The sequence below is a fragment of the Bemisia tabaci genome, chromosome 7, assembly GCF_918797505.1.
Source record: "Bemisia tabaci chromosome 7, PGI_BMITA_v3".
In the NCBI taxonomy this organism is placed as follows: domain Eukaryota; kingdom Metazoa; phylum Arthropoda; class Insecta; order Hemiptera; family Aleyrodidae; genus Bemisia; species Bemisia tabaci.
The window spans coordinates 17,060,918-17,088,885 of record NC_092799.1 but is presented as its reverse complement, the minus strand read 5'-3'; the positions used below and the strand labels follow the sequence as shown (position 1 = coordinate 17,088,885).

The 27,968-nt window shown below is 42.0% G+C and overlaps 1 protein-coding gene across 4 annotated transcripts in view; it reads left to right on the top strand.

Annotated features, from left to right (window-relative positions):
- Positions 1-27,968, top strand: part of cno (adherens junction formation factor afadin) — a 289,893-nt gene that overhangs the window by 82,800 nt on the left and 179,125 nt on the right. For all 4 annotated transcript variants that reach the window (XM_072302285.1, XM_072302284.1, XM_072302283.1 and 1 more), the window contains exons 3-5: positions 26,059-26,272; positions 26,863-26,972; positions 27,408-27,579. In XM_072302285.1, coding sequence (XP_072158386.1) covers positions 26,059-26,272; positions 26,863-26,972; positions 27,408-27,579 — 496 coding nt within the window. The remainder of the gene's footprint in view (positions 1-26,058; positions 26,273-26,862; positions 26,973-27,407; positions 27,580-27,968) is intronic.

The window sequence follows — 27,968 nt, the reverse complement described above, 5'->3', positions numbered from 1 at the left end:
ACGAAAATATCATACAGGGTGATTCAAAAGTTCCGTACCGCCCCCGTAACCCTAGGATTCTTGCCCCTCTTTCTTCAAATTTTGAGGAATCTCAAAAGTCGCCTTCTGTAACCTAGGAACGCTCATAAAATTTCAAGCTTCTGTCTCAATTTGTTCGAAAGTTGCAACGGTGATGCCTGATACTGGTGCTTTGTGGCTTTTGAATCACCCTGTATACGAATATCGAAACAGGATCAAGAGTAGAGGACCAAGAACGATAGTCTGACAAACGCACGGCTCCTGTCGGATGAGGACGCATTGGGTATTTGAAGGAAGATAAGTAGAAATAGGAGAGGGGGGAGGAGGCGAAGGAGAAAATAAAGGAGAAGATTAAGAAAGAATGTAATGAAGGAGACGAAGAAGGGGGGAAAAGAGATAGAAGGGGAGAGATGGCAGAAGATGAAGAAGAAGGGAGGAGGAAGAAGGAGAGAAGATGCTTATGAGAAGAAGGAGGAAGAAGAGAAGAGGGTCGAAAAGAGAGAAGAAGAGAAGAGGGTTGAGAGGAAGAGGAAGAAGAGAAGAGGATCGAAAGGAGAAGAAAGAAGAAAAAAGGGTCGAAAGGAGGAGGAAGAAGAGAAGAAGAAGAAGAGAAGAGGGTCAAAAAGAGGAGGAAGAAGAGAAGAGGATAATAGGGAAGGGAAGAAGATGAAAAGAGGAGCAAATGGAGGAGGATGAAGAAGTTAAGAAATGGATCAAAAGGAGGAGTAAGGAGTTGAGAAAAGGATCAATAGGAGAAGAAAGAAGATAAATGCATCAAAAGGAGGAGGAGGAAAGAGAAGAGAAGAGAATCAAAAGGAAGTGAAAGGGGATGAAAAGAGGAGCAAATGAAGGAAGATGAAGAAGTTATGAAAAGGATCAATAGGAGGAGGAAGAAGATGAGAAAAGGATCAAGAGGAGAAACAGGAGGAGGAAGAAGAGGAGAAGAGGATCAAGGAAAGGGAGGAAGAAGAATCGGAAACAAAATTAAAGGAGAAGAAGAAGCAAGGAGGAAACAAAGAAAGGCGATTTGAGCGCTATCGACCCAGCCGTTTGCGAACGGCGAATTTTCCTGACCAGAAGATGACGGTTGCGGCGAGCGGAACGGAGCCTTCGCGGCCCGAAATTTTGCGAACCACGTCATCGTCGTCGTCATCGTCATCGTCGGTCGCGCGAGGTCGATGATCGTGCGTCGCGACGGCGACGACGCTGACGCACAGTGGATCAAGCCAATGGGAGAGGTTGCACAAAATCTCGAAACTTTAAACGCTTATAACTCCGTTTATACACGACTTCGAGGCTCTGAAAGTGGTTCCAATGGTTTCCTCGTGAAATTTTCTTCTCATAATACCCTTGAACTTCAAAATGTGGCGAAATAAACATCAAAATTTGCAGTTTTAGTCATAAATTTCATGTCCGACCTCTCTAATTGACTCGATCCACCGTGCGCCGGCGAGCCGCGACGGACATGACAGCACGTAACCTTGAAGAAAAGCGATTGCGGCCCGATGAGGTGTCCGCTTCGGCTCCCGGAAGACGTAGCACTTCCAGCGGTTCCAGCGGAATTCGCCGCAGTCACCGCCGCCGATCGTTTTCTTCGGAATGAAATCGTCTCGGGAGCCTCATCATCCGGGGCACGATACGCCGAGATATATTTTTTTCGGCACGTCCAACTTCTACGATAAGCAAATTATACAGTTACCGGATAAGATTTTGGCTCTTGTAGGGTGAATAGTCTTTGAAAAGTTGTGCGAAACTTAGGAAAGACACACGGAGAAAAAAACTTCGTGCGTGGGACCTGAAGTTTAGGTCATGCGGATCTCTAAAGTTTTCTGATCACGCACCTGAAAACTTGAGGTCGAGATGCCGAAGTTCTAGTCAGACATCGAGGCACTTCGGTATGTACCGGAGTACTTCAGATGTGTGACCCAAACCCTATCGAAGTACTTCAGATATCGGACCCGAACTTTGGCAGCTCGACCTCAAGTTTTTAGATACGTGATCCGAAAATTTCAGAGATGCATATGATCTCAACTTCGGGTCCCACGAATGCACGAAGTTTTTTTCTTTGTGCAATATCAAGGTTGCCACAGTCAGGGAAAACCGGGAAATGTCAGGGAAATTTTGTTAGATCACCTTCATGTGCTTTCTAGGATGGGTTTGGGGTTTCAAACAACAAATTTTGCCCGAAAACTATTTTCAATTATGCTTTCTTAGCCATCCATCACATCTTCAATTGTCAGGGAATTCCACCAAAATGTGTCAGGGAAATCAGGGAAATGTCAGAGAATTTAATTTTCAATTCTGCGACAACCCTGAATAATTTTCATAGTTGGGACTCAACGAATTCCTAAATATCGATCGTTCGCCGCAATTTGGCGTTTTTGCCTCACGAATCACGACTATGCAAAGTGCTCCCGATTTTTTGGTAAAATGTGCGATCCATACTTTTTAGAGCAATGAGAGAAACAATGAAAAAAAAAGCAATACTTCGTCAAAGTGCCTCACGACCAAAAATTTTCCGCGATCCCGGGATTACGAGATCCAAGTAACGGGAACTTATTGGTAATTTTCATGTCCCTCAAAAGGACTGTCGAAGGATTTCGATCGAAATCATGTGGTCCGTAGTCAAAGTTCAAAGCTTGCACTAAATTTTCTCTGTGGCGAGCATTTTAATGCCCATCATCCTCAGAAAAGCACCCTGAAAAATTAGGATAGTTTAGGATACTTCTCCCTGCGTCATCCGTGAGTCAGTTTTGCAACGTTTTTTCGTACGTGACACAGCAAATTTTGAATCAAATTCTGTGTTTTAGCTGCTGATCTTAATCAATTTTCTTTGCCTGTAAGCCGGTAGGAATTGTTCAAAGGGTGCCGGAAACGGCAGAGAATTCGTGACCTGCGCAATGGGATGAAACATATTTATAGAAAATTCTCCCGAAACCGTAAACGCGGTGCCGTATAAAAGCTAGAATCGCCGCCTTCGAAATATTTCACAAGCTCTATAAAGATTCTATCGCTCGAATCCGAATGCACCGGCAATTTTCCGGACCATAAAGCGAACGCAAACGGCCTTGAAACTAAACTGATCGTGCCTCTTTCACAGTCACACACACAGTCACGCCGACAGTCATAGCCGCCCAGTAGTAACGGTGCGTCACGCGCTGAGCAAAATTGAATTTAATTAATCATGGACATTTTTCCTCCTCCTCGTTTTCCATCTGGTTGCGGTCAAAAATGGACGTATCTCTGCCGAACGGAACTATGTGCAGTGAGACATGAGCCCTGAGACCCGTATGAATATATGCAGAATAGGGCTCACGTCATAATGCACATAGTTCCGTTCGGTAGAAATACGTCCAAATTGACTTCTGACCAACTTCTAGTCCTCGCTCAAGTGAGGAATCATCTCCGGGAGGGCGTGCGACGATCAAAAACCGATCGTGGTCCACCGGCATCACCACGACAGAACGGAAGAACGACTTACGAACTTGCAAATGTTGCCAAATTTCTTCTCAGAAAATATTTGTTTTTAAAGAAAGTTATCCATATTCCTCATCAAAATTTTCAGACCTTTTAGACCAAATCACGAGCAAGATTCCGTGAAAAAGCGGAAGGAAAATATCGACTAATTTCCCCGAAAATTCGTGTTGTGTCAGTGGAAATTCGGCAACGTCTGAGGGCGCTTACGACGTTCTTCCACAGCACGGCAGAGCGATTCAGGTTCGGAAATGGGAGTTTGATCCGCCCCCAGGTCGGAGGTCACACCGCGCTACGCAGCCGCACCGCCGCACAGTAGATCGAGTCAATTAGGAAGATCGGACATGACATTTTTGACAAAAATTGCGATTTTTGATGTTTATTTCGTCACATTTTAAACAGGATGTCTAGCATCAGGAAAAACCGAAAAATATCAGGAATTTTGACCGATCAGGAGAAAATCAGGAACATTGGAAAAATCGGACGATTGATCCGGAATTTTTCTAAAGCGAATCTCCTCAGCGAAGAAGTCTTACTGCTTTTTGCCTACCTTGACAGTAGTCGTTGAAAAATCAGGAAAATATCAGGAATTTTCAAAATGAAAAAATCAGGATTTTTTCGTAATATATCAGGAAAATATCAGGATTTTTCAAAATTAAAAAATACTTGACACCCTGTTAAATTTTGAGGGGTGCTTTTAGACGGATATTTCACGAGGAAACCAATGAAACCACTTTTAGAACCTCAAAGTTGTGTATAAACTGAGGTATAAGCGTTTAAAGTTTCCAAATTTTGTCCGACCTCTCCCATTGACTCTATCCACTGCGCGCCGCTGGATTTAAGGTATGATACCGCGGTTAGGTCGGACCCCGATGGGGGGGGGGGGGTCACGGGAGCGGGGACCCCGAGACCCCGACGGACGCCCTACGCGACGACGCCCTCCCTACGTCGTAGTAAGTACATTGACCGAATTACGAAACGCCTTTGTGAAGGATCCGAAAGCCGGAAGGTAGTTCTTGCTCAATTGCAGTCATCCTTTTCCCCCCTCGGTAACGGATGCCTGTCCCGCGCCGTCCGAATTACGCTCGTAGAGCGGGGAGGGGGAGGGATTACTGTCCTATCTTACGGTTCACGAACTTTCCATTTCTTTCGGGCGTTTTTTTTCTCCTCGTAATCGCGTAAGTTATGTGTTCACTTTTTCTGGTCTATGATACGATTGTATTTGATAATCCATCGGTATTTTTTTCTCCGAAGCGGTGATCTTTGTCGCGCCCGAACCTGCGCTTCATTGAGCAGAATCCCACATGAGTATTGTGAGTAATACCGCCTCGGTAACTTAAGGCAAAACGCCGCGCGCCGTATGAACATTCGAAAGTCGCCAGATTTCTCGTGATGAATATGTATGTGTAAATATATTTATTTATTGAATTTTTCAGGTACTCCAGATTACATACTACAGCGAATAAAATAATCTGAAAATCGGGAGGGAAATATTCGTGGATTTCCTTACGAATTCGTATTTTATCAAGGGGATTTTTAGAACTTTTTTATCACCCTGTATACGCATTGGACGCCGTGTGCGCATTTACGACGCAATGCGCAAAAGGCGCCGGTTGCTCTGCACAACGACGATTCACAGAATGGAACATCTGGATTGCATTTTGCGAAAAGGAATCAAGAACATTCCAATGTTGCCAGGATTTTGCAACTTACACTATTTGCAAAGAAATCATGAAATCTTGCAAACAATTTAATTTACTGAGGTAATTTTCTCCCGAACTCATTGTTTACTGGGCGTAAATATAAAACTTGTTTAGATGATCACTATATAGTAGCTAAGTGGATTGCATTTGGCAAAAAGGAACCAAGAGCATTCCAATGGCGCTAAGATTGTGTAACATTTTTTACTTTGCACATACCCACTGATCATATAATCGCGTTTTATCATTACTCCCAAGAAACCATACATTCAAGACGAAAGCCACCTCGGTTAATTTTATTTTCTTGCATGATTTCAGCACTGTTATTGCAAAGAATGTAAGTTGCACAATCGTAGCAACATTGGAATGCCCTTGGTTGGTTTGCAAAATGCAATACACTATCTCAGCGACACTGCAATGCTCTTGGTTCCTTTTTGAAAGATGCAATCCATCTCATACTCGTGCGTTTTCGTTTTAGCGCTGTCAGAATATTGCCCTTTGAGGTCAACTCCATCCGACTCAAGATATTTTCGGCGGACCCATCGTTTAATTTCCAGCTCGACTACGTCGTTTGAAGCCAACGTAGGGAGTAATTAACTCCGTAATTCGTGCAAGCCACCCTCCACGTTGCCAGCTTGCCCCATCGGAACGGAATAACCTTCGATTTTCGATTGTATTGGCGCGGAATCCAGTCCTGCGTTGAAGAATAATTACGGGCGAGGAGATTATCTAAGTCAAACAGATTACAAGGAAGCCAGGGGCGATTGTTTTTCGTTGTTCGCCGCCGAAAGAGGGCATGTGACCAAGCAGCGTATCCCCCGATGCTGTTTCCGGTGGCCAACGCTCATTTCCTTCGATTCCCGAGCGAAGGAAACGCGAGCTCGCGGGTCGATCGTCGATATCTCGATCGATTAAGCCCTATCTTAGCAGTGCTTTATATCGATACGTTCGATAACGTTTCAATCAGTGGCATGGCGTGAATTGTGATATATCGATTGATATGTAATTTTAACTTATGGTAAAGAATCGATTATTAAGGTGTTCGCTGAGAACACCCTGTTTATCGATCCTTTTCCATTGGTTTAAACGGCAGATCATTCGATATATCGCAAAGCACGCCACGCCACTGGTCTCAATAATCGACCCGCTGGAACCCGCGAGCCGCGACCATCGCGCAATCTAATGCATCTGGGAAAAACGCAGTATGGACACTCGGGCGATGCCAAACTCCGTATAAAAATTCAATTTTCTAGAAAAGCCACGAGTTGTTTGTCTCGATGTTTTCAGCCTCGCCTGATTGAATTGTGATTGAAGTTCTGTAAAAAATTAAAATGTTAATACACGTAAATTGCCTGCGAAGGGCAGTTTGTGTCCGAGGACTTTTGGCAACGCCTGGGTGTTCATACGGTGTTTTTCCCGAGGACTTCACTATCACGATCGTGCGAATCCGAGTGGAGCCGCTGAGCCATCTTGCTGTGTTTAGAAAAAAAACCACTGTGGTTGTATGGAGTTTTGGACGATGCCAAATCGCCTCCGACAAAAATTCTATTTTCGAGCTTAAGAACAGTTCTCATGTAGGAATCGAGATAAGTCCTTACGTCAGAGGAGGAACGATTTTTGGCAACGTCTTGATGTTCATACGGTGTTTTTCCTGTGTACTACACTATCGCGATCCTGCGAATCGGAGTATAGAGCCGCTCATCCGACAGGCTTTCTTCTTAGTCTTGGGTCACTCCTTCCGGACGAAACCAAATGGAAATCAGAGGGCTGGTCTGGCAATCTGCAAGAGATGAGGACTGCTGTCAAGCCATTTCGTGTGGGTTTTTTTTTTTTTTTTTTTTTTTTTTTTTTTTTTTTTTTTTTTTTTAAGAGAATCGGAAATAACAGGGGGAACGGGGATTTCTATCGGAGAATACACCCCTCAAAATCAAAGGAGTCTCAGGGAATGAAAACATTAGAACATTACTCTACAACATTAGACACCATGACTCTCTTTACTTAACTAAGCAAGCCTTTGCTCTCATTCTGGGGAGAATCTCTCAGTTCTTCGCGGAAGGACGTCCGTGGAAGAAATCCCACCGGTACATCGTTCGCGTGCTTATTCTCTACGGAGCCCGGCAGAAAACAATGCCAACAGTCCGGGGTGGGGGGGGGGCGAAGGGGGATGGATATAGAAGAGTCTTAATTAATCGGAACTGTCGGAGCGAGGCACCAAAGCGCATTGCCATCAGGCCGGTCCTAGGCAGATGAAGCTGGATGCTCCTCATCACGCCTGCCAATTCGCGTCGAAACCCGCGCTTTTTTTCTTGTCCCGACAAATCGGAATCCTGCCTTTACGGCATGGTGTCTAGAATGGGAAAAACCGGGGAAAACCGGGATTCATCAGGGAACGAAAATTTACAGGGAAAAATCAGGGAATCTGTTCCAGAAACCGGGAATCTCTGCTTCTAACGCTTAGGGATCATTTCGTTTTCAAAGGCGGTCTAATCTGATCGAGCGCTATTTTTGACTTCTTGAATGACACATTTGAAACTTCAAATCATTGAAAGAATGGAGAAGCTTTCATTCACCCGATATTATAAACATCCGGAACGCTATTGGAATTGAAATCGATATTCATAAATGGAACTCTGGAGAGTTAAATTCTTTTCCCCCAGAAAATCTCGGGGAAGTAGGAGAAAAGTACGGTTTCTTATCAGGGAATGAGCTCCTGTAAATCAGGGAAAATCAGGGAAAAATCAGGGAATAAGCCTGGTCAAAAATTCTGGACACCATGCTCTACGGGCGCAGTTTTACACTAAGAAAAAGTAACCGATATTCCGTGTTCATGTGGGAACATGGAAAAAGAGAGTATGTCGTTTCGCAAACGTACCGTCATCGAAAGCTCTGCTTCCACCTGGTAGGTAGGTCAACAGCCGAAAAAAGGGTGATGTCTGATGCTACATTGTAATTTTCCTCGTGGAAGTGTTGTATCCCGGAAGTTAAAGTCTCCACCTGTCGCCAAGAGGCCTGTGGAGGGTTCTCTTTTTCTCTGTGTGGGAAGTAGAACGCGAAGTAATTAAACTTGCGGTTTATATTTCGGGCTCGTTTTTCTTTGGGTTACATTGATCACTTCAGGTTCCAAACTAGCAACCTCGTTAAGAACCAGGCGCGAACTGCTAGGATTGAACCTGAATCCTATTGGTGATAAGAGAAACAAGAGTACATTTATTAGCTCAACAGGACTTTTTCTTCATCCCCCGATGTCTCGAAGTATCGACTGTTTCGGTCGATTTACGTTAAAACTTGGTCGATCAACCAGGTCCTTTTGGTCGTTGTGAACGAATGAAAACCAACTAGAAGTTACCCAAAAACAACGGGAATTTTTAACTGTGTAGTGAGTGGCGGGTCTCAATCGGTTGAACTATATTTTATAATTAGGAACTACAATTTCTGACTCAGTTCAGGGACAACGTATGTGTACCATTTTTTTCTCTATGCACGCAAGTATTTTTCCGAATAAGTCAGATATTGTAGTTCCAAATTATTGCAAAATGAAGTTTGTCTCTGTTTGAGTGTTAGTCGGCAAGTTGGTCGCGAAAGATGGCGGCGCGGCACGGATTGACTGACGGCGGACAGCGGATGGATGCAGTGGCGTGGCATGCTTTGCGATATATCGATTGAACTGCCATTTAAACCCATGGAGAAAGATCGATTAACAGGGTGTTCGCAGCGAACACCTTAATAATCGATTCTATACCATAGGTTTTAATGGCATAACAATCGATACATCGCGATTCACGCCACGCCACTGGATGGATGGTTCGGATGCTCTATGACATGGAGGAGCACGGAGGGCAGGCATCTGGCATGAGCCGAACCGGGTCGGGCCCAGTCAGTGACACTGTTATGTCGCCAGATGACAATTAAAGGCTCAATTTAAATTGCTCTCTGGACACTCCGCTCGTGCACCCATGCGCTATGCAGCTCCCCTCCCCCCCTCCCCAACCCCCTTCGCCTACGCTTTGGCGGCATGGCTCATTGCAGCAATCGCAATGCATACCCGGTTGTCGAGTCGACGGTGGAACGACCTGAACCGACACCGCAATTGAACCGATCACTGGAAAAAAAAAACACATTGGATCTAGAGTCCAGATTCTTGAAAACATTGACAAGAAAAAATACTCTTGATTCAATCGGATTTTTGCTTGAATCAAAACGAAATATGCTTAAATTAAGAGACTTGGTTCTTGATTTAAGCTAGATTCTGATTGAATCAAGAGTACTTATTCTTGTCGAAGTTTTTAAGAGTCTGGACTCTGGATCCAATGTGTTTTTTTTTTTTTTTTCAGTGATTATTTTTTAAATCACGTAAGCGCCAATCTCTATTTTGGCGGTAGAGAGGTTATTTTTACTTTGTTTTTTCTGGTTTTATCAATCATGTCTGATTTCAAAATAGCCTTTTAAAAGAACATACATCTTTTGGAATTCGGAGATTGTCAACAAAGCGAATAAAACGGGGTTTCTTGGTTTTCTCGCATTCGCTTTTTTGGCACCTACGTGATTTGGAAAATAATCGGTTCAATTGAAGCTAAAGTGAATCCATACCGAAAGTGAACTAACATCGAGACATCAAATACATGTTGCTTTAACACTGATTTCAATTCTTTTGGACAAATAACTCTTTGAAAATCATGATACAACTATTTCAACCTAGGCGCAGTCCGTGCTGTATTATTCGCAACCGAAGGCGTTTTAATTTTGACATCTAATCACACTCACTTTTTGTACATGTTCTTTCTTGGAATTCTTTTCAAAGTCGGCACAGTGCGGTTTCCAGTGTACTCCCGCGTTCAGCTTGGGTCGAAGACAATATAAATCGGGAGTAAACTAACATCGAGCTAGTGTTACCGAATCACTGGTTTCATCTTGAATTGTTGGCAAGTAACTCTTTGCGGAAATCGTGATACAACTGTATCAACTTCTGTGCGGTCCGCACAGCATCATTCGTAATTGAAGGCGTTTTTAATTTTTCTACTTTCCACACTTACCTTTTGTACTAGTTCTTTCCTGATTTTTGTTTTTTTCAAATTCGGCACAGTTCAATCTCAGATGTACCCACTCCCTTGTTCAGCGTAAAAGTCGCGGAATAGGCAAAAGCGAGTTCACGGGAGTCGAAATAGTCGCATCAAACATATCACGCATCGTTCAAGTTCTACGTCAAATCGAACTTGAATTTTTTCCTAATTTGTTTTTCTTAAATACCTACGACTCGTTGCGTCACTGTTTGTTAAAACTCAATCCATTCGATCGAATGAAGGAGGTAATTTTGAGTCTTGAAAAAATCGTCAATTTTTACATTTAATTCAGTGATGTGGCCGCGTAAATGCTGATTCATAGATTCCCCTTGCGTGTGCTAGAAGCTCCGTCAAATCATGTTTCCCATTATGAAAGTCGATTTTGATCAGATTGTCTATCCACTGGACGATGATTCATCACCAGATTGTCCGTCCTCTTGTATCTTTTCATTAAGATAACAATATTATCTTTCTCATAATTCGTCCGATTTTTCTTGTTTGTTGCAGGTAAACACAATGGAAATTTCGAGCTCCATTCTTCCGTTTGTATTTCGTAAGAATTTTCTTGTTTACAATTTTATTTGAAGTGAAGCCTCAGCTACCCTTCCGAATGGATATCAGCACCGTTGCTTGATTTCTTTCATTTATTATGATTATTTCTTACGTAACATTAACTTAAATGTACGTTTTTCCCCTTTCTATTCCTCGAAACTAATAAACTTCTCAAGCTGACATCAGTGTCCATCATTAAGATGATTTCGAAATGCGTTTCTTTCCGATGATAAACTCGAATCGTTCCCTTATCTTATCTCGAGATGAATTAAGTCAACATACTATTAATTGCTCGCGCCCTCGTCAGTTTATTTACTTTCTATCTCATAAAACCCCGAATAAACCGTTTCTGTCACACGCTTCAATAAGCAGGCTGAGCTGCTTCTCTTACTACGAACTTACGACCCGAGCAAACGAATTTGACTCTCAAATCAATCAGTTTGTGTACGATTTTTATTTTACTCCAGGGCCGGATTTACCTACTTGCCGCCCATGGGCCGCCTGTATTTTGCAGCCCCCTTCTCATTCGTTTTGAAACATCAATAAAAACCATCAAATGAACGTGCCAGCGGGGGAGGGGTGCATAAGACGCGTTTACTCGTGTAGGACACATTTTTTGCGAAAGCCCTGTCAACACTACTAGCTAAAGTTCACGGAACTTTGTGCGAAAGTTAAGTTTCGTAAACCTATCTCTGCCTGAACAAGGCCTTCCATTCATAAGAAATGAACGAAAAAATTATGAAAGAACAAACATAAATGTGGATTAATGATTTTAACCTCCGCCGCCGCGCCGCGCTGACCGCACCGTGTTTGGCGCAATGCATGAAGTATTCCGACAGTCTTCTACGAGTTTCACGCCGACCGCTGCTGAACGCACTGTGATTGACGCAATGCGTGAAGTATTCACGCAGTCTTGTAGGCGCTATCCGTTTTACGCTGACCGCAATGACCGCACTCTGTTTCATGCAATGCGTGAAGTATTCGTGCAGTCTTGTAGGCGCTAATATGTGTTACATGCCGACCGCCGCTTCGAGGGCTTCTCCGTTTCATCTCAAGTCCTTTCATTGTTTCTCTCTAAGCCGGCGCCGTTCCGGGCCAAATTGCGAGTTTTAACTATTTGGTTTCTCTCTTAACTTGAATAATTAAAGGTGTTGTCTCTTGTATCCCTGAGAGACGACAAAATTAGAAATGATTATACTCTCAGGAAATGAGAGATAATGTCGCCTTCTCTCGTTTGTAATTTTTTTTTCTAAATACGATTTTTTTTATACCTACATTTAAGAAAATTGCAAAATTTGGAAGATGCAATTTTGGAACAATGGAAGAAAGAATATGAGCAAAGTATAACAGAAACCAGGGTTGCCATAGTCAGGGAATACCGGGAAATGTCAAGGAATTTTAAATATTCAGGGAAGACCTGGAAATTTCAGGGAAAATGTCGAAAATGTTGGGGGAAAATTGTTAATATACCTCTATTCGCTTTCTACAATGGATTCGACGTCTAGAACTGGTCTGGAAACTATTTCGAATCATGGCTTTTTGACCACATGGCATGTCCTCAAATATCAGGAAATTTTACTCAAATGTGTCAGGGAAATCAGGGAAATGTCAAGGAATTTCATTTTCCAAATTTTGTGGCAACCCTAAGTTTGCTCCCTATCTTCGCATGGAGAGTTGGATTACATTTTGCAGCGAGGAACCACTATTACTGGCCTATTTTAGAAACAACATACATGCCATTGGTTTCCCTATGCAGATATGTGCTTTTATAGGAGAGCCAGAGTTACTTAGTGGTTCCTTTATACAAAATGTAATCCAGTTTGTCTTGATGAAGATGTGGATTCTCCGGATAGCGTGGGATATCCCCTCCATTACGCCCTAACCTTTGAGAGCTTTTTTCGAGCTTGGGAGTTGATTTCAGAGAAAACCAGTGGCACCATCGTGTTTTTCGCGAACTTTTATATAAGAATCAACAGTCAAATCGCAAATTCCTCACTCATGCAACATCTCCATTGCAGAGCGGCTCGCGGTACCGTCCCCTCTTCGGGAGGTTTGGCTCCTGAAGCGCCTCGGTCTCGGAGCCGAGGCTGAAAATCCTTTAACGGCTTAATTTGGTCTTGTCCGTACATCTGTTTTAGGTAGATGTTGATAAATATAAACTCGTTGTTTACAAGTGATGCTTCCCGATCCGCTTTCTCCTCGCCGTCTCCACTCAAACTCGAACGCTCCTCTCCAATGTTTATCGAGCCGCTCGCCGTTGCCGACATGCTCGTCCTCGAGGTTCAATCGGGATCATCGATATCGTCATGATCATTTTCGCCCCCCCCCCCCTCTTATACTCAATACTCGGTATGAGGATAGGGTGTCTACTAGTCCGGAATGGAGATGTTGCATGTGTGAGGAATTTGCGATTTGACTACTTATACTTATGTAAAAGTTCGCCACTGGTTTTCTCTGAAATCAACTCCCAAGCTTAAAAAAAAGCTCTCAAGTTGATGCCAAAATGGAGGGGATATCCCACGCTATCCTGAGAGTCCACCTCTACATCAAGACAAACTTTCCATGCAAAGATAGGGAGCAAATACATTAGCAGGGTTGCCGTGTTTTCAGTTTTAGAGTCCCTAAATAAAGTGGCAGCCCTGTCAATTTTTATTTTCCAAATTCTGTGGCAACCCTGTAAGAAGGCGTTCATAATTTTTTTAGAAAATTCTTGAAAGCCTGGTGGACCAATCAGAGATCAGCATTTTTTTTGGTAGTGAATGAAAGGATTGAGATGACAAAAGTATCCCTACGTAGGTGCTCGGTTATTCGGATGCCACGACTAATGACATTTCTGACAGTCGTTCCTGAAGAGATGAGAAAAGCGGGAGCGCCTTCAATTCTGAGCATGCTGCACGCCCATTCGTGGAACACGAATAGTTGCATATCAAGGCGCCACCATCAACTCGGGTTCAGATGATCCTCGATTTCTTGCATTGTTGCCAACAAACCCCCTCTGCCCAAACGACTCGTGTGGCGGCATTTTTGTATTTTGTAACAACTCCATGGAGTTTCTTTTTATTTTTTATTTTTATTTGCATAATCTATACTTTTACTAAAATTAGCTTAGTGAAGAACAATATTAGTCTGTCAAACATCAGATCGATTCAGCTCTCTTGAAAGCCGAGTTTCTGCATTCTAAGCACCATGCAACTTCACTGAAAATTGCCAACAGCTGTGGTTGAGTCTCTGTTTCTGAGAAGTGACGAAGAGAAAACCCCTGCGTTTGCGCACGTGGATCGTCTGACAATGGCGAGGCGTGAACTATCGATTATCGATATCGCCCCATTTGAAGCTTTGGCGAAGAATCGATTATTGAGGTGTTCATTGCGAACACCCTATTTATCGATCCTTCCCCATAGGTTTAAACGGCAGATCGATCGATATATCGCAAAGCACGCCTCGCCACTGTCGTGCGAGGTTTCCAGCGCATCCAGGATCGTGATACGGAAAATGTCGGAAACTCAGAACCGGCAACTCTGCGACATCGCGTTAAGATAACGAAGAAATAATGTTCTGGATCGGAGATTGCCGTTGAACTAAGTCATTTCGATTGCGCGATCTTCTAATAATAAATCGGATTTCCTCGGATTCGTATGGATCACTGGTACGCCCAGTTCCAAGGGTGACGTCATTTCCGGGTTGAACATCGATCTGTGCCGAGCTGAATTCTAGGACATTCTGCGAGCTGCGCCGCAATGAATACGTGTCAGTAATACTTTTAAGAAGTAAGAATGTTGTGTTGCGTTACAGTATGTGTGACTGAGGTCGTGTCAATTATTGGCAGAACTTATGGAAGAGTGCAAAAATGGTTATTGTTAATGAAATTAAAATTTAAGGGGAAAACTATAAGAGGAAAAATAGAATACATCTCCTCGTCTTCTCTTCCTCATGTAATTATTTCAACCATCTCATGAAAGTAATTATATTGTTGCATTTTAGAGAGAGTAGAACATGTATTATTATCATTTGAACCAACGCATATTAAGTACAAGTACATTCATATTTTTTCACTTACTTGTGTAACTACATTTTTTCGGATTATTCAATTTTATTATTTAGCTCCGATCTGAATTTTTTAAATTTTCTTTGAACTGCAAGAGTTTATCAGCAAAATTTGTCATCCACGAAATTGTAGTGCATTTTACAATGGGGCACTAAAACTAGCATATCCATAAAACCACCTATCTGCAGAGGCAAACAAGTGGCAAATATGTTATTTCTATAATGAGCTAGAACTAGTTACTTTTCGTAAAATATTGTCCAATTAATTAATCCTTCAGCATCACAATGTGTCAATCGAAAAGAAATGTTTGCGTCAAAATTTTTTTTCGAGAGAAAATATTTTTCTCCTTCCATCATCTCTTTCATCCCTTTCTTTTTCATACTATTTTCATATCTTGAAATATTATTTTTTTCCAACCAGCCAGCAATTTGCGTGACCTAATAATAAGGAAGCGCTTACACTTACAGGTACTCTTGAAAACGGGCAAGAAAGTGTTTGATCTTTCGCGAGGATTGTAATGTTTGCTCTCAAGAGATACCCCAAATTAGTCTGACATTGTCATCGTTGTGCGCAACCGAGAATTAACGATTCAACAATGCCATCTCTGCAGAATCTGAATCGATCCAATCAATTGAATAGGTTATCTGTTAGTGCTTGCAATTATTAGTTTGATAACGGTTCAAGGCCTATTCAATATCGTCGACTGCAAGCTGGGATTTTTACCGACTGCCGCGACTTAACGCTGTGATTCTTGTCTGTCATCCTCACAGATCTGCGCAAAAAAAAAATCACTCGCACTATTTCAGTGTCTTATCGGAAAAGTCCATCATTCACCTGGTCAGTGATAGGCGGGTGGCGAATATTCGTTTGTGATAGGGACCGACGGTGGCGATTTTGTCGGTAACATTGTTTTTTCTCCATTTAATTCCATCAAAAATATCGATTTTCAGTTTTTTACCAAGAATCGATCGTTTTACATAAATTTAAATGGGAAAAAATCAGTATCGCTACCTTTCAAGAATCGCCACTGGACCGGAGGTACCGTGAAAAATCCGAAACTTCGCGACGCGGCTGGAAAAAAGTACTTAGTTGGGAAGACTGTATTGGAAATGAATGGTTTTTTTTTTTTTTTTTTTATTATTTGTACAAAAGTTATAATATGTACAGAATGTTTTTAGATGTAAGATACATCTTTAAAAAACTTGGGTTTAACTTATAAGATAAACTTATACTAGGTTACACACATTTTTATATGGAGAGAAATACAACCTCTGAAAAATGAGGAGGGAAAAATAAAACAATTTTGCTTCAAAGTAAAAATGTCTTTTTGCTTTGACATGGAATGCGGGTGACCGAACCCGGTCAAATGCCCAAGAGCCCCTGATTGCGTTCGAAGAGCACAAGGAGGCCCGTCAGTTTAAAAGAAGGATAATTTTGAGAACCCCTGAATTCCAAGCTCGTGGGGTTTGCGACGTTTTAATCTTCGGGTGCATTGGTCCTTTTCCAGAAGCGCAAGCGCTTCTGGGTTGGGATGCCTATGCAGCCTAGTTTCGTAAGAGTTGTACATTTTTGTTATGTAGTCCTCTACAGAATCAATGTTGAGGTCGGCGCGAATATCCGCGTTCCTCTCATACCATCTGGCTTTTGAAATGCTTCGTAATATTTTCATTTGTATGACTTCTATCTTTTTTAAATTTGACTTGGCTGCACAGCCCCACAACTGGCAGCCATAACTCCAAACCGGCCTCAACATTGACTTGTAGAGGAGCAGTTTGGTTTCTAGAGATAACTTGGATTTGCGGCCAATCAGCCACTGCATATCATGAAATTTAAGTCTTAATTGCTCGACTTTTTTCTTTATGTGTGCACCCCACTTGAGCCTGGAATCCAGGTGGAGGCCGAGATATCGGGCGACTGTGTCGCGAGGGATTTCAGAGTTTCCTAAGTGAAGAGGAATATGAGTAAATGGCCTGTTGGTAAATACAATTTCTACCGATTTAGACGCATTTAATTTGGTCTTATCTTTGTTTGTCCATTTATTAATCCTGTTTAGGTGGGATTGAGCGTTAAAACGTGCCTCCCTGTAGCTTTTCGACGCTGCTAGCACAAGCGTATCATCGGCATAAACTCCCAGTTTCCCCCCTCTCCCAGACTGCGGGATGTCTGTGGTGAAAAGGGAATAGAGAAGGGGGGAAAGACAGGAACCCTGCGGAACTCCTGCCCTTATTGGTCTGAAACTTGAGGTGGTATTTTCATATCGCACTCTAAATTGTCTACCTGATAAAAATGAAGACAGGAGTTCAACATGGTTACATGGGAGCATTTTGTAGAGTTTTCCGATGAGGCGCTCGTGCCAGACGCGATCAAATGCCTGCGCTACATCAAGAAAAACCGCCACACAGTATTCTCCCTTTTCCAGGGAGTCTTCTATAAATTTAGTTATTCTATGAAGTTGATCAATTGTAGAATGTTTCGCTCGGAAACCAAATTGGGCGTCGATTATTAGATTTTGCTTGCCAACTATCTCGTTCAATCTCTTAATGTACAGTTTTTCAAAGAGTTTGCCGATAACAGGCAACAACGAAATTGGCCTGTAAGATGCAGCCTCTGTAGGAGGTTTGTCTGGTTTTAAGAGGACGAAGATTTCCGCTATCTTCCATTGAGAGGGAATATATTTGCATCTAATGACAGCATTAAAGATTGAGACCAATTTCATTATTGCCCTGTTAGGCAAGTTCTTCAAAATCAGTCCTGAGATTTTATCAAATCCAGGTGCTTTGTTTGCCTTAATTTTACCTTTTATCTCTTTAATGATTTCTGAGGGAGATATGGTTTTTATTTTTATTGGTGGGATTTTTTTGATTTTTCGGGGTTTCAATGTGGACACTTCCCCTTCATTCTGCAAATCTGAGTCAGAACTGCCGGTGGAAACATCAGAGTCAGATAGTGTTTCCAGGTCTTCGTGCGGTTGAAAAGCGGCTTCAAAGTGATCAGCTAAAACCTCTGCTTTTTCAGCATCTGTATTTGCCCATGTATTGTCAGGTTTGCTGATTGGGAATTTTAACTGTTTTGGCCTTTGGAAATGAATGGTAAAAACACTAATTTGTAACGTATTAGAAAAAAATATAGTCAGTCGTTAAGAATGGATCTCATGTTTTTATCCGGTATACGTTTGAAGCTAACCTGGTAGTTTCCTCTGCTCGATCTAGGGTGTGAGGGTGCTAAGAAAAAAAGAAAACTGACACGAGGCCGTTCAAATTGACCACGAACTATCTGAATGACGAATTGTCGAGACTATTGCAGCAATTTCTGGCTCATTTCAGAAATAACACACTTGCCCACAGTGTTCCATTGCAGATAGGTGATTTTATGGAAAAGCTAGTAACTTTAGTCCCCTATTGCAAAATACTGTCCCTACGACGAAGATATTTTCAACTATGGTTTATCAGTGGAGAAGACATTGACCCAAGCAAATCAAATCTATGCCTTCATGTCGTTCCTGCCTGATCATGAATTCAATCGGAATTTTTGCAGTCTGTATAAATTAAAATTCCTGTTAAATCAGGCCCTACATCCATCCGACGAACAAAATCGACAGTTGCGTTTTATTTATTCTAGCGGTGTATTTAATATTTCATGAGAGATCGCAAGAGGCGTGTCTAACCCTTGAGATTTAATATAAAGCCGACACATCATTATTATTGTTTCGAACTGCCAAATCTGACAACTCGGGCGGCTTGGAATCCGCCGCTCCACAGTGCAGTGTCCAATGGAAATAAGTCAAATTTTCGAACATGTAAAATGAAAAAAGTAATGAGATATACGAAAAATGGGGACATTGGTGGTATTATTTTCAATGTTTGTTTACTGATTTGCATCGAATTGGCGTGAGGGGAGGTGATGAGATTTAAGCTCCGCGCGCGGTGACTGGTAGCCGATGACGCGCAAGTGTCGTGATAGCAGTGATCAAGGCTGATTGACACGGTACCAAATGTCCGGTTGGTGATAAAAGTGGCTACAAACACTCCTGGTAAGTTATTTAATTAAGATTTAATCGTAAAAATTATTTTCTCAACTTCTAAACATTACTTTTGAGGACGTTTTTCGATGGTACTCTAATTTAATATTCTTTCCTCTTATTTAAACTTTAAAGACGTTTTTAAGAAAAACCAAAAATAACCTATTTTCCTGACAAGTGATAATGATTGCAAATTTCCTGTAGATTCTGAATTTTCAAGTCCCATCTGCGTCTGGCTGCGAATAATAAAGTTATATCGTTTTTTCTGTCTCAAGGTCTCGCTCTGAAAAACTCTGATTAGTCCAGGCGCCTGGTAGGTCTACCTGGAATTTTGGGTACACAGCTATTTTTTTGGCTTACTTTATGTTTTTGGGGTCGCTGAATCCGAATCTGAAGTTTCCTACCGCGTATATGTTGAGCATTTTCCGCCATTTTGTAAAAATGGCCTAAAAAGGCCTTTTTTCGCGGGTTTTTTTTTATATAGCGGCTACGCATGAGAAAAAGTCCCGGATTTAGTTAATGTTTTGGATAGCTGAAATAATTTGGAAAAAAATGGTATATGAATATGCTAAGTATGCTCAAAAATTGAGGAACCTCGGATTTCGGAACTTTGGAACGCTTCGGAACTTGGCTGACCGCGGCGAGCCGGATCGCGCGTTGACGGGTGCGCCGCGAAAACGTGAATGGGCGCGATGTTCACGATGCTGGATCTTCCTCAATTTTTAAGCAAACCTAGCATATGTACACACCATTTTCTTTCAAATTATGTCAGCTATTCAAAACATTAACTCAATCCGGGACTTTTTCTCATGCGTAGCCGCTATATCAATAAAACCGCAAAAAAGGCCTTTTTAGGCCATTTTTTCAAAATGGCGGAATATGCTCACCAGATACGCGGTTGGAAACTTCAGATTCGGATTCAGCGACCCAAAAAACATAAAGTAGGTCAAAAAATCGTTGTGTACCCGAAATTCCAGGTAGCCTCATTTTTAGCTACCAGGCGCCTGGACTAGATCTCTTCGACTTGTGGACACGGGCATCGAAAAAGGAGTGCGTTACAACAATTGAGGGGAAACTCCGCAGAACTATTCGCAAACAAACGTGTCTCAGACGAAGATTTGACGAAATGTCGTGTATTTTTTATGGATTTTGTGTATTTGTTATGGATTTTGTGTATTTTTATGGATTTTTTGTTTTTATCTTTCTTTTTTCTCTTGTCTCTTGTGAAGTTTAAGTTTGCTGTAAATTTTCGGTGATGTTTTACTGTGCTGAATTTTTTATTTTTTGAAATGCCTTCTCCTTTTTATTAAAGACTTGTAATATGACCAAATCCAAGTGTTCGTCCTTTTTCTCATGCTGATCCTCGGAAACCTCATTATTTTATAGTGTATATTTGAATTTTTCAGCTTTCATTTCACGCAGCATTGAAATTGGGAATGAAAGAAAGGATAGACCTTAGTTTTGTTAGGCCCAGAGTTAAAAAATAAAATATGCATCGTTAGAATCTGTGAGTATACGGTCGATTTTTGGAGCGAGCTTGCGTGAATCTATACATTTTAATCCTTGAATTATTGCTAAAAAAACTGTTTTTTCCAGGCGTGTTGGCAACACTGTATTTTGGAGGTGTTATGAGAGGGCCAGATATACCCTCGTAAGCCTTATTAGTAGTGATTTCAGGTTGGTTTTCTCTCTTTTACCACAAAAATAATGTACTCATGTCATTAAAATAAGTGGAAAAATAACGGCACATTTGGCAAAATTTGGCAACACCATACTCAATCATTTGGGGAATTTTGGAAAGTTTGACTTTAATACAAGGAAGAACATGATGAATACTTAACACTGTCAAAATTTCATTGAATTCCATGCATTATTCGATCAGATATGAATTATTTCCCATCCGCCCATAAGGACACTGCACTGTGCGCTCGCTCGCGCTCCCGATCCGTTTGTTTTGAAAGGTCTCGTGGCGTAGTACTACGAGGTTGTTACGTCAGCCGCTTGGGGGCGCCACCTGTTGGCACTCGTAGTACGGCCTGACAGACGGAGCCCATGCAGATATTCTTATGCCTCCCGCTCCCCTGGCTATTGCAATGTTCCTGTGCTGCAGCGCTGTAAAAGTTGTAAGTGGTCAGCAGTGCGGCCGTCGGCGCGGCGCGTCTCTGTGGCGCCGATTTTTTCTCTCTTTATCAGCGTTTTTTTTGGCTTGTTGATTTGATAAATTTGCGGAATATCAAATTTTTCCTTCTCCTAGCGTCCACGTTATTAAACGCAGGAAGATATTGGACTTTAAACGTTATCATGAGCTAAATATAATTTTTTAGTCGGCGCGTCGGCTGCGCGTTGCAAGTATTATTTTTCTGTAGCCTCATTTGTCCCCCACGTAGGAATTTAAAGATCATAAGAAATTTTTCGGAACGGAAAGTCAGTGAATTTCCTCTGAACGGGCTTGGAGAGGCAGCGTAATGCTTGAAGTATACCTACAGTTTTGGAGGCGCTCCTTGAGATTGTTTTTCCCTCAAAGTTCAACTCTCGGAAATTTTCTTCCGAAAGATGAGGTTTTTGCATTGATCCAGTCACGATCACGATATGAAGCAACGAAACTATTCGGCCTCCAACTCCGAGCAGGTTAAGTTGCGTATCCACGAAATGAAGGAGAACGTGAGCTCTTCTCGGCTGGCTCAGAGACTTGAACGCCGGAGTAGAAAAGTCAAATAGGGCGAAACACGTGATACAACTACTTTGACCTCCAGGAAGGTACAATTGCATATCCACCAAATTAAGGAGAACGTTAAAGCTTTTCAGCTGACTCAGAGACTTTAACGCCAGAGTAGAAAAGTTGGATGGGTGTAACACGTGATGAAAATTATTTAATTGGACTTAGTTTTTCATAAATTCACTCGTTTTTGCGGGAAGACGCTATTGTTCCAACGATCAGAGTGTCAACTAACAGTTTTTCTACGTTTTTGTCAACATCTTGATCATCCAAAAATAAAATACAAATCTGCCTCCTATCTAAAAGATGACCACGGTGTCAACGAAACTTAAAACTTCCTTCTATAGAATCTTTCAAATTGTAAGTCTCATTTTTCTTGTGATATTTAAACTTACCTTACCCAACCTAACCTAGCCTATCCCAAATTTATCTTACCTGACCTGACCTGACCTAACCCAACTTCACTGAATCAAACCTTCCCAGACCTTACCCTACCTAACTATAACCTTACCTAATCTATCCTGCCCTTGCGTATAACCTAACTAACTATTCGAACATCTCCTGGAGACTCATTTTCTTGGTTTTACTAATGAGGAAGATATTTTTCCATTTGTTGACACTGTGATCTTTGACACCATGCTCAGGGCTCATGTTGAGCAGGACGTCGAGCGGTCGACAGTCGTTGACTCCACGATCAGATTTTTGGTTCGTTGACACCATGATCGTTGACCTCATACAACGTTACCCTTGGTTCAAGATTGGAATCTAAAGATCGGCAGCAGCGGCATTTTTCTAGTTCTTTTCGTTTCAGAAGGTTTGCTACCCTCTTGAGCCCTACATTTCTACGTGTCCGCACTTCTCCCCAGCGGGCCGATTATTGAAACTGGTGGAAAAAGCGATAGACAAAGAAGACATAAGGAGTATGGAGCGATCCTATTGGTTGAAATGGGTGTTTCCTACAGGCTAAGGGAGAAAATGATGGACTAACTATCGGGTCCCTCGTGGGTTGCCGTTACTTAGTCTATTACCTACCTCCTTTGTCCATTGTAATCACCCGCTTCCACCAATAGGATCTCTCCATATCTCTTTTGTCTCTGTTGTCTATCAATTTCAATAATCGGCCCGCAGGTTCTAGGTGGTGGAGTCGTCCATCGGCTTGGTCCTCGTAGAGGATGGGGTCTGGAGCCACCGACCGCGGAGGAAAAAAGAGAGTGGGTGAGCGCGAGGTGAGGCGCCAGGGCAGGCGCGAAAAACTGAAATTGACTTTCTCCCGACGCGATGAGCGGCCACCGTAGCGGGACCGGCACCGGACTCGGGCATCCGCCACCGCCAGCTGCAGCGTCAATCACGCCGTTTTGCGGTCAATGATTCATTGATGCACCGCTGACTCCACCTCGGCCATCCCAATCCCCCGCCCCCGCTATCCCTACGCGCCACTTCCAGCAAAGATCACTGGGTCCACGTCGCTTCTCACGTCTCTAGCGCCCCCCCCCCCCCACCCCCTCCGGTACCCCGGTGTCCTCCGCGCTGAAATCCGCGCTTCTGTGTACGCAAATGAAGTACGGGAGGTGACGGCAGGTCGAGAATACTGCCGTGCTGAGGAAAAACGCCGTATGAGCATTTGAATGCTGCCAAATTTTCTCTCAGAAAATATGTATATATGAGGAAAATAAAGAGCATTTTTTCTTGAAATTTTCGGACTATTTAGATCAAATCAAGAACTAAATTCCCTGAAAACCGGAAAGAAAATGTTAGTTAATATTTCCGAAAATTCGTGATTTGTCAAAGGACTTCCCAAAGTGACAGACTACCCAAAAGTAGCGAAATGCTCCGTTCTGTTCGTTTCGTTTCGTTTCGTTTCAGTATTGGCCTGAAGTTTGAAATAAATGACGGTTTTCTTCTTTGTCCAATCGCTCCCGGCCAGAGGGAGATTGGACAAATGAATTGCATTTTGCAAAAAGGAACCAAGAGTATTCCAATGTTGCTAGGATTGTGCAACTTAAGTTCTTCGCAGTAAAATTACTGAAATCATGCAAAATATTAAATTTACAAAGGTAATATTCGTCTTTAATTGATAATTGATTGGGAGCAAAGATAAAACTTGTTTAGGTGATCAGTCTATATTTGCAAGGCAAATAGAGTTGCGCAATCTTGGCGACACTAGAATGCTCTTGGTTCCTTTTTGCAAAATGCAATCCAAATGAGAGTCGGGTATGAAAATCTTTTCATTTTTTTTTTTTTTTGTAGTTCTTTTGTCGAAGCGGGTCTAAGAGAGGGCGAAGCACCCTCTTGGGGTTGGGCCGGGTAGCGGCCTGGGGGCATAGCCCCCTAGTATATCCTATATTTTGAAATGAAGTCGTGTCCTTAAGATCAAAAACCTAGACGTTACCCAGGCTGAATACTTCAATGTTCATTTGAACCGAAGTTTTCCTTCTCCGTGATGGTGATCTGTACTTTTTGCAGACCCGTGCACTCGGTGCCGGAGCCACTGCCAGGCCGCCGAAGTCGGTCAACCCGAGAGGAATAGCGTTGATTCCGCTCCAGTAACGTCCGCGTCCAGACAACGATGACGTGTGCGCAACCGGCCGAACGCCGCGTCGCTCGTCGGCAGAAACGATTATCTCCACGCGTTTTTTTGGCGCGGAGCCGCGGTTCTCCCCGAAATTGGCGTCACCGTCGGTTATGTGCTTTTCCGATCGTGTACCGGGCATTTCCGCGCCCGGCGTTTCCGGTCCCGGTGCCCGGTGCCGGTGTTGTGGCATCCACACATCCGTCTCGCCCACTCCACCGCTTCCCGGCCGAGGTTGCCGTTTCGCCGAACTTTTGGCCGAGTGACTCGGATGGCGCTGTGCACTTGTGAAGGGTGTATACTATCCGGATATTATGGAAAGGTCGGAAATAGCATTGATTTTTTACGGTCGGTCCGGAAGTACCAAAAAGTGCGGAAATTCCGCAAGGAGGTCCGGAATTTTTGTCATTTTTGTGGCAATTAGAGCGAGAAATTCAAATTTTTGAAATTTTTCGAATTCCGTCAAATGAAGGTACTGAAAAAGAACTGTATTTTTCTGTTAAGGAGCACTGGAAAAACAAAAACATTGGATCTAGAGTCCAGACTCTTAAAAACATCGACAAGAAAAAGTACTCTTGATTCAATCAGATTTAAGCTTAAATCAAGAACCAAGGCTCTTAATTTAAGCGGATTTCGTTTTGATTCCAGAAAAAATCCGATTGAATCAAGAGTATTTTTTCTTGTCAATGTTATCAAGAGTCTGGACTCTAGATCCAGTGTTTTTTTTTCCAGTGGAAGTACTGAATTTCTTGAGAATGTGCTAAATAAGTACTGTAAAAGTACTGATTTTTGGCCAGCCTGTTTTAATAGACACCCTGGAGTCATATCCTTACGTTCGCACGTTAAATACGAGCAACCCAACACCATATGGATCGCATGTTACGTTAACCGCGCGAAATGTGGCAAGCCTCCGGCGGGGTGTCTAACCCGGGATGCGAGGACGTCGGGATGCCGGGAACAATGTTCAGAAGTGCAACAGTTATGTCAGTCGCAGTTAAAACGAGTGAATGCGGTTCTGATTGAATTAGGAAACCGCCGACCGGCACACTGCACCGATGAACACGCAGAACCGGGGGAGGAAAATGAAAAAAAGAGCCAAGTCATTCCGAAAGCTCTCGTGGGAGGGCTCCCGTATTGCCGTCCACAGCAGAAACGCAGTATCTTCATTCTAAATTTTATTTTTTTCTTCCGCACGTTACAATAAAAACCACACTGGAAAAAAAACCACATTGGATCTAGAGTCCAGACTCTTGAAAACATTGACAAGAAAAAATAATCTTGATTCAATCAGATTTTTGTGCTTAAATCTAAAGGAAATCCGCTCAAATTAAGAGGCTTGGTTCTTGATTTAAGCAAAAATCCGATTGAATCAAGAGTATTTTTTCTTGTCAATGTTTTCAAGAGTCTGAACTCTAGATCCAATGTGTTTTTCTTTTCCAGTGAAAAAAAAACACCCTATTACTTACAAGAAAACCCATTCGTCACAAGGATTCATTTTTTAAATTTTTAGCTCTTAACGGTGCGCCAGAATCGGTTCGAAATTTCAAGGATACGCATTTGCTTATTTTCTTGCAAAATAGCATTTTGGAAGAAATTGTTTTTGAAAATGTTACTCGGGCTTTTTTTTACTTAAGACGGCAGTATAGGCGCTGTATAATTTCAACTAAAGTGGAGAATCACTCTCAGGTGCAAAAAAATGAATTTTTATAAGAATTGGAAAATATAAACTAAGTTGAGCAAGATGACATCCTCGGTTTCTCAATTGAACCGTTTTTTTAGGATTCATGACTTCCGGAATGATTAATTTACTTATTAATTTTCAGAAAAAATGAAAAATAAGCGTGTGCATCTCAGAACTCTTATTATTTTTGACGTGTGTTTTAATATTCGATTTTTTCTCTGTTTGCAGTATTTGGTGTTCCACGGGGTAATGCGTTTCTACTTCCAAGATTCAGGGCAGAAAGTAGCTACCAAATGTATTCGCGTTGCATCTGACGCAACATCACAAGATGTAATCGAAACACTCATTGAAAAGTTCCGTCCGGATATGCGAATGTTATCTGTCCCAGAGTATGCTCTCTACGAAATCCATGAAAATGGGGGTAGCTCTGGAAGCAAATACCGTAAGTATTTATTCTTTAAAACATTTTATCCAAAACTAAGCTTCTATTCTGTATTATGGTAAACTTAAGACTTTGATTTTTCAAAATGAACAATCTCGTCAATGATTTTGTGTACGTGGAGAGATCTGCACTCCTACCGCGTAAAATTAGAGTTAAGCGATGGTTTTTATTTTGTATATCTCTGTCTTAATATACTATTTATCAACAGATTTGATCTTGTTAAATGGTAAATGAAGAGAATATGAAAAAAATCAGCATACCAGCCAATGAGTGCATTGAAATAAAAAGTTACGGGCTCTATAGACATACCGTCCGTTCCGGGCTCAGAGGCCGAAAGTTCCGGGTGCTGTATCCGCAGCTTCGATTGCTCCGGGTGCCACGCTCGGAACTTTCGGCCTCTGAGCCCGGAACGCGGGTAGTATGTCTATCCAACCCGTAAGTACGACTTCCACGGCCGGAGTTTGTTTTAATGTAATCATTGAAGTATCACAGAGGGAGGTGTTGTCATTTTTCTTTGTTCTCTGTTCTGATGCTCTCTTCCTGTTGACTGCCAGCTCCACTAATAACATCTTTGATGTATGTTTTCACAGATGAGCGAAGACTGGATGTAACGGAGAAGCCATTGTTAGTCCAACTTAACTGGCACAAGGACGATCGGGAGGGGCGGTTCCTGCTTCGGAGGATAGATGACACAACCAATGTAAGTTGAGATTCTACATCCTTCGACCAATGAAACTTCCTAATTTGAAATCTTCGCTGGGAGGACCACTCACGGATCATTAAAGTTCTTTTGTTTCTCAGATGTTCCGCATGTCTAATATCGCTTTGCCTCAGTGGAACCGTAAAAAATCAAAAAACCATCATTCTCTTTAGATTCTGTGTGTCCACAAGTATCATCATTCCCGCTTTTTGTAATAAATTTGAATATCAAAGTACAGAATAGAACGGAATGTTTTTAATGTTATTTTGAGTGATAGAAGGATTTTAGAAAGGAATAAATGAGTTGAAGATTGCTAAGTAGAATTTTACTCTTAGTGTTCAATATTCGAGAGTCTTTAGTGGTGAGGATTTTTTTTAAAGAAAATATAAAGGCCCATAATTTTTCATGATGGAACTGTGTTTTTCTTCGTGTCAGGTGCCAGCTGGAACGTTTCAAGAGAGTGGCTCAAGTTTCCGCAGAAAATTATCCAAACGAGAGAAGAAACAGCTGAAAAAACAGGAGAAGTTAAACCGAGTAAAAAGCACGGGCAGCTCTACCACAGTCACCGATGAAAATGATTCCGGAGTCGCTGAAAAATTATACACAGGTTCGTTTTCGTTTTATTTTTATACTAAAGAATTATCAATAAAAATAAATAAAATTTAAAAAAAAACTGGTCAAACTTGAGTTTATCGCAATTTGAAAATCATCATTTGGCTGTAGAACAACTTAGAATGGTGCTCGCTAATGGTGCGCTAGTTGCGCTAATAGTATTCTTGGAAGCGAGAATGTGTGTTGAAAGCTCTTAAAATGTCTCTATCGCAACAAACTCACAAACGGTTGAATGGTATCAAAAAGGAAGGATTTAAAGACATTTTTTTAAGATTTGGAGACAAATGCATGTGAATTTGAAATATCACATAGCAATAGACAACACTAATGAACTTGAAGCTCGTACATGGAAACGTAAAAATGAGCTTTATTTTTGAATTTTTT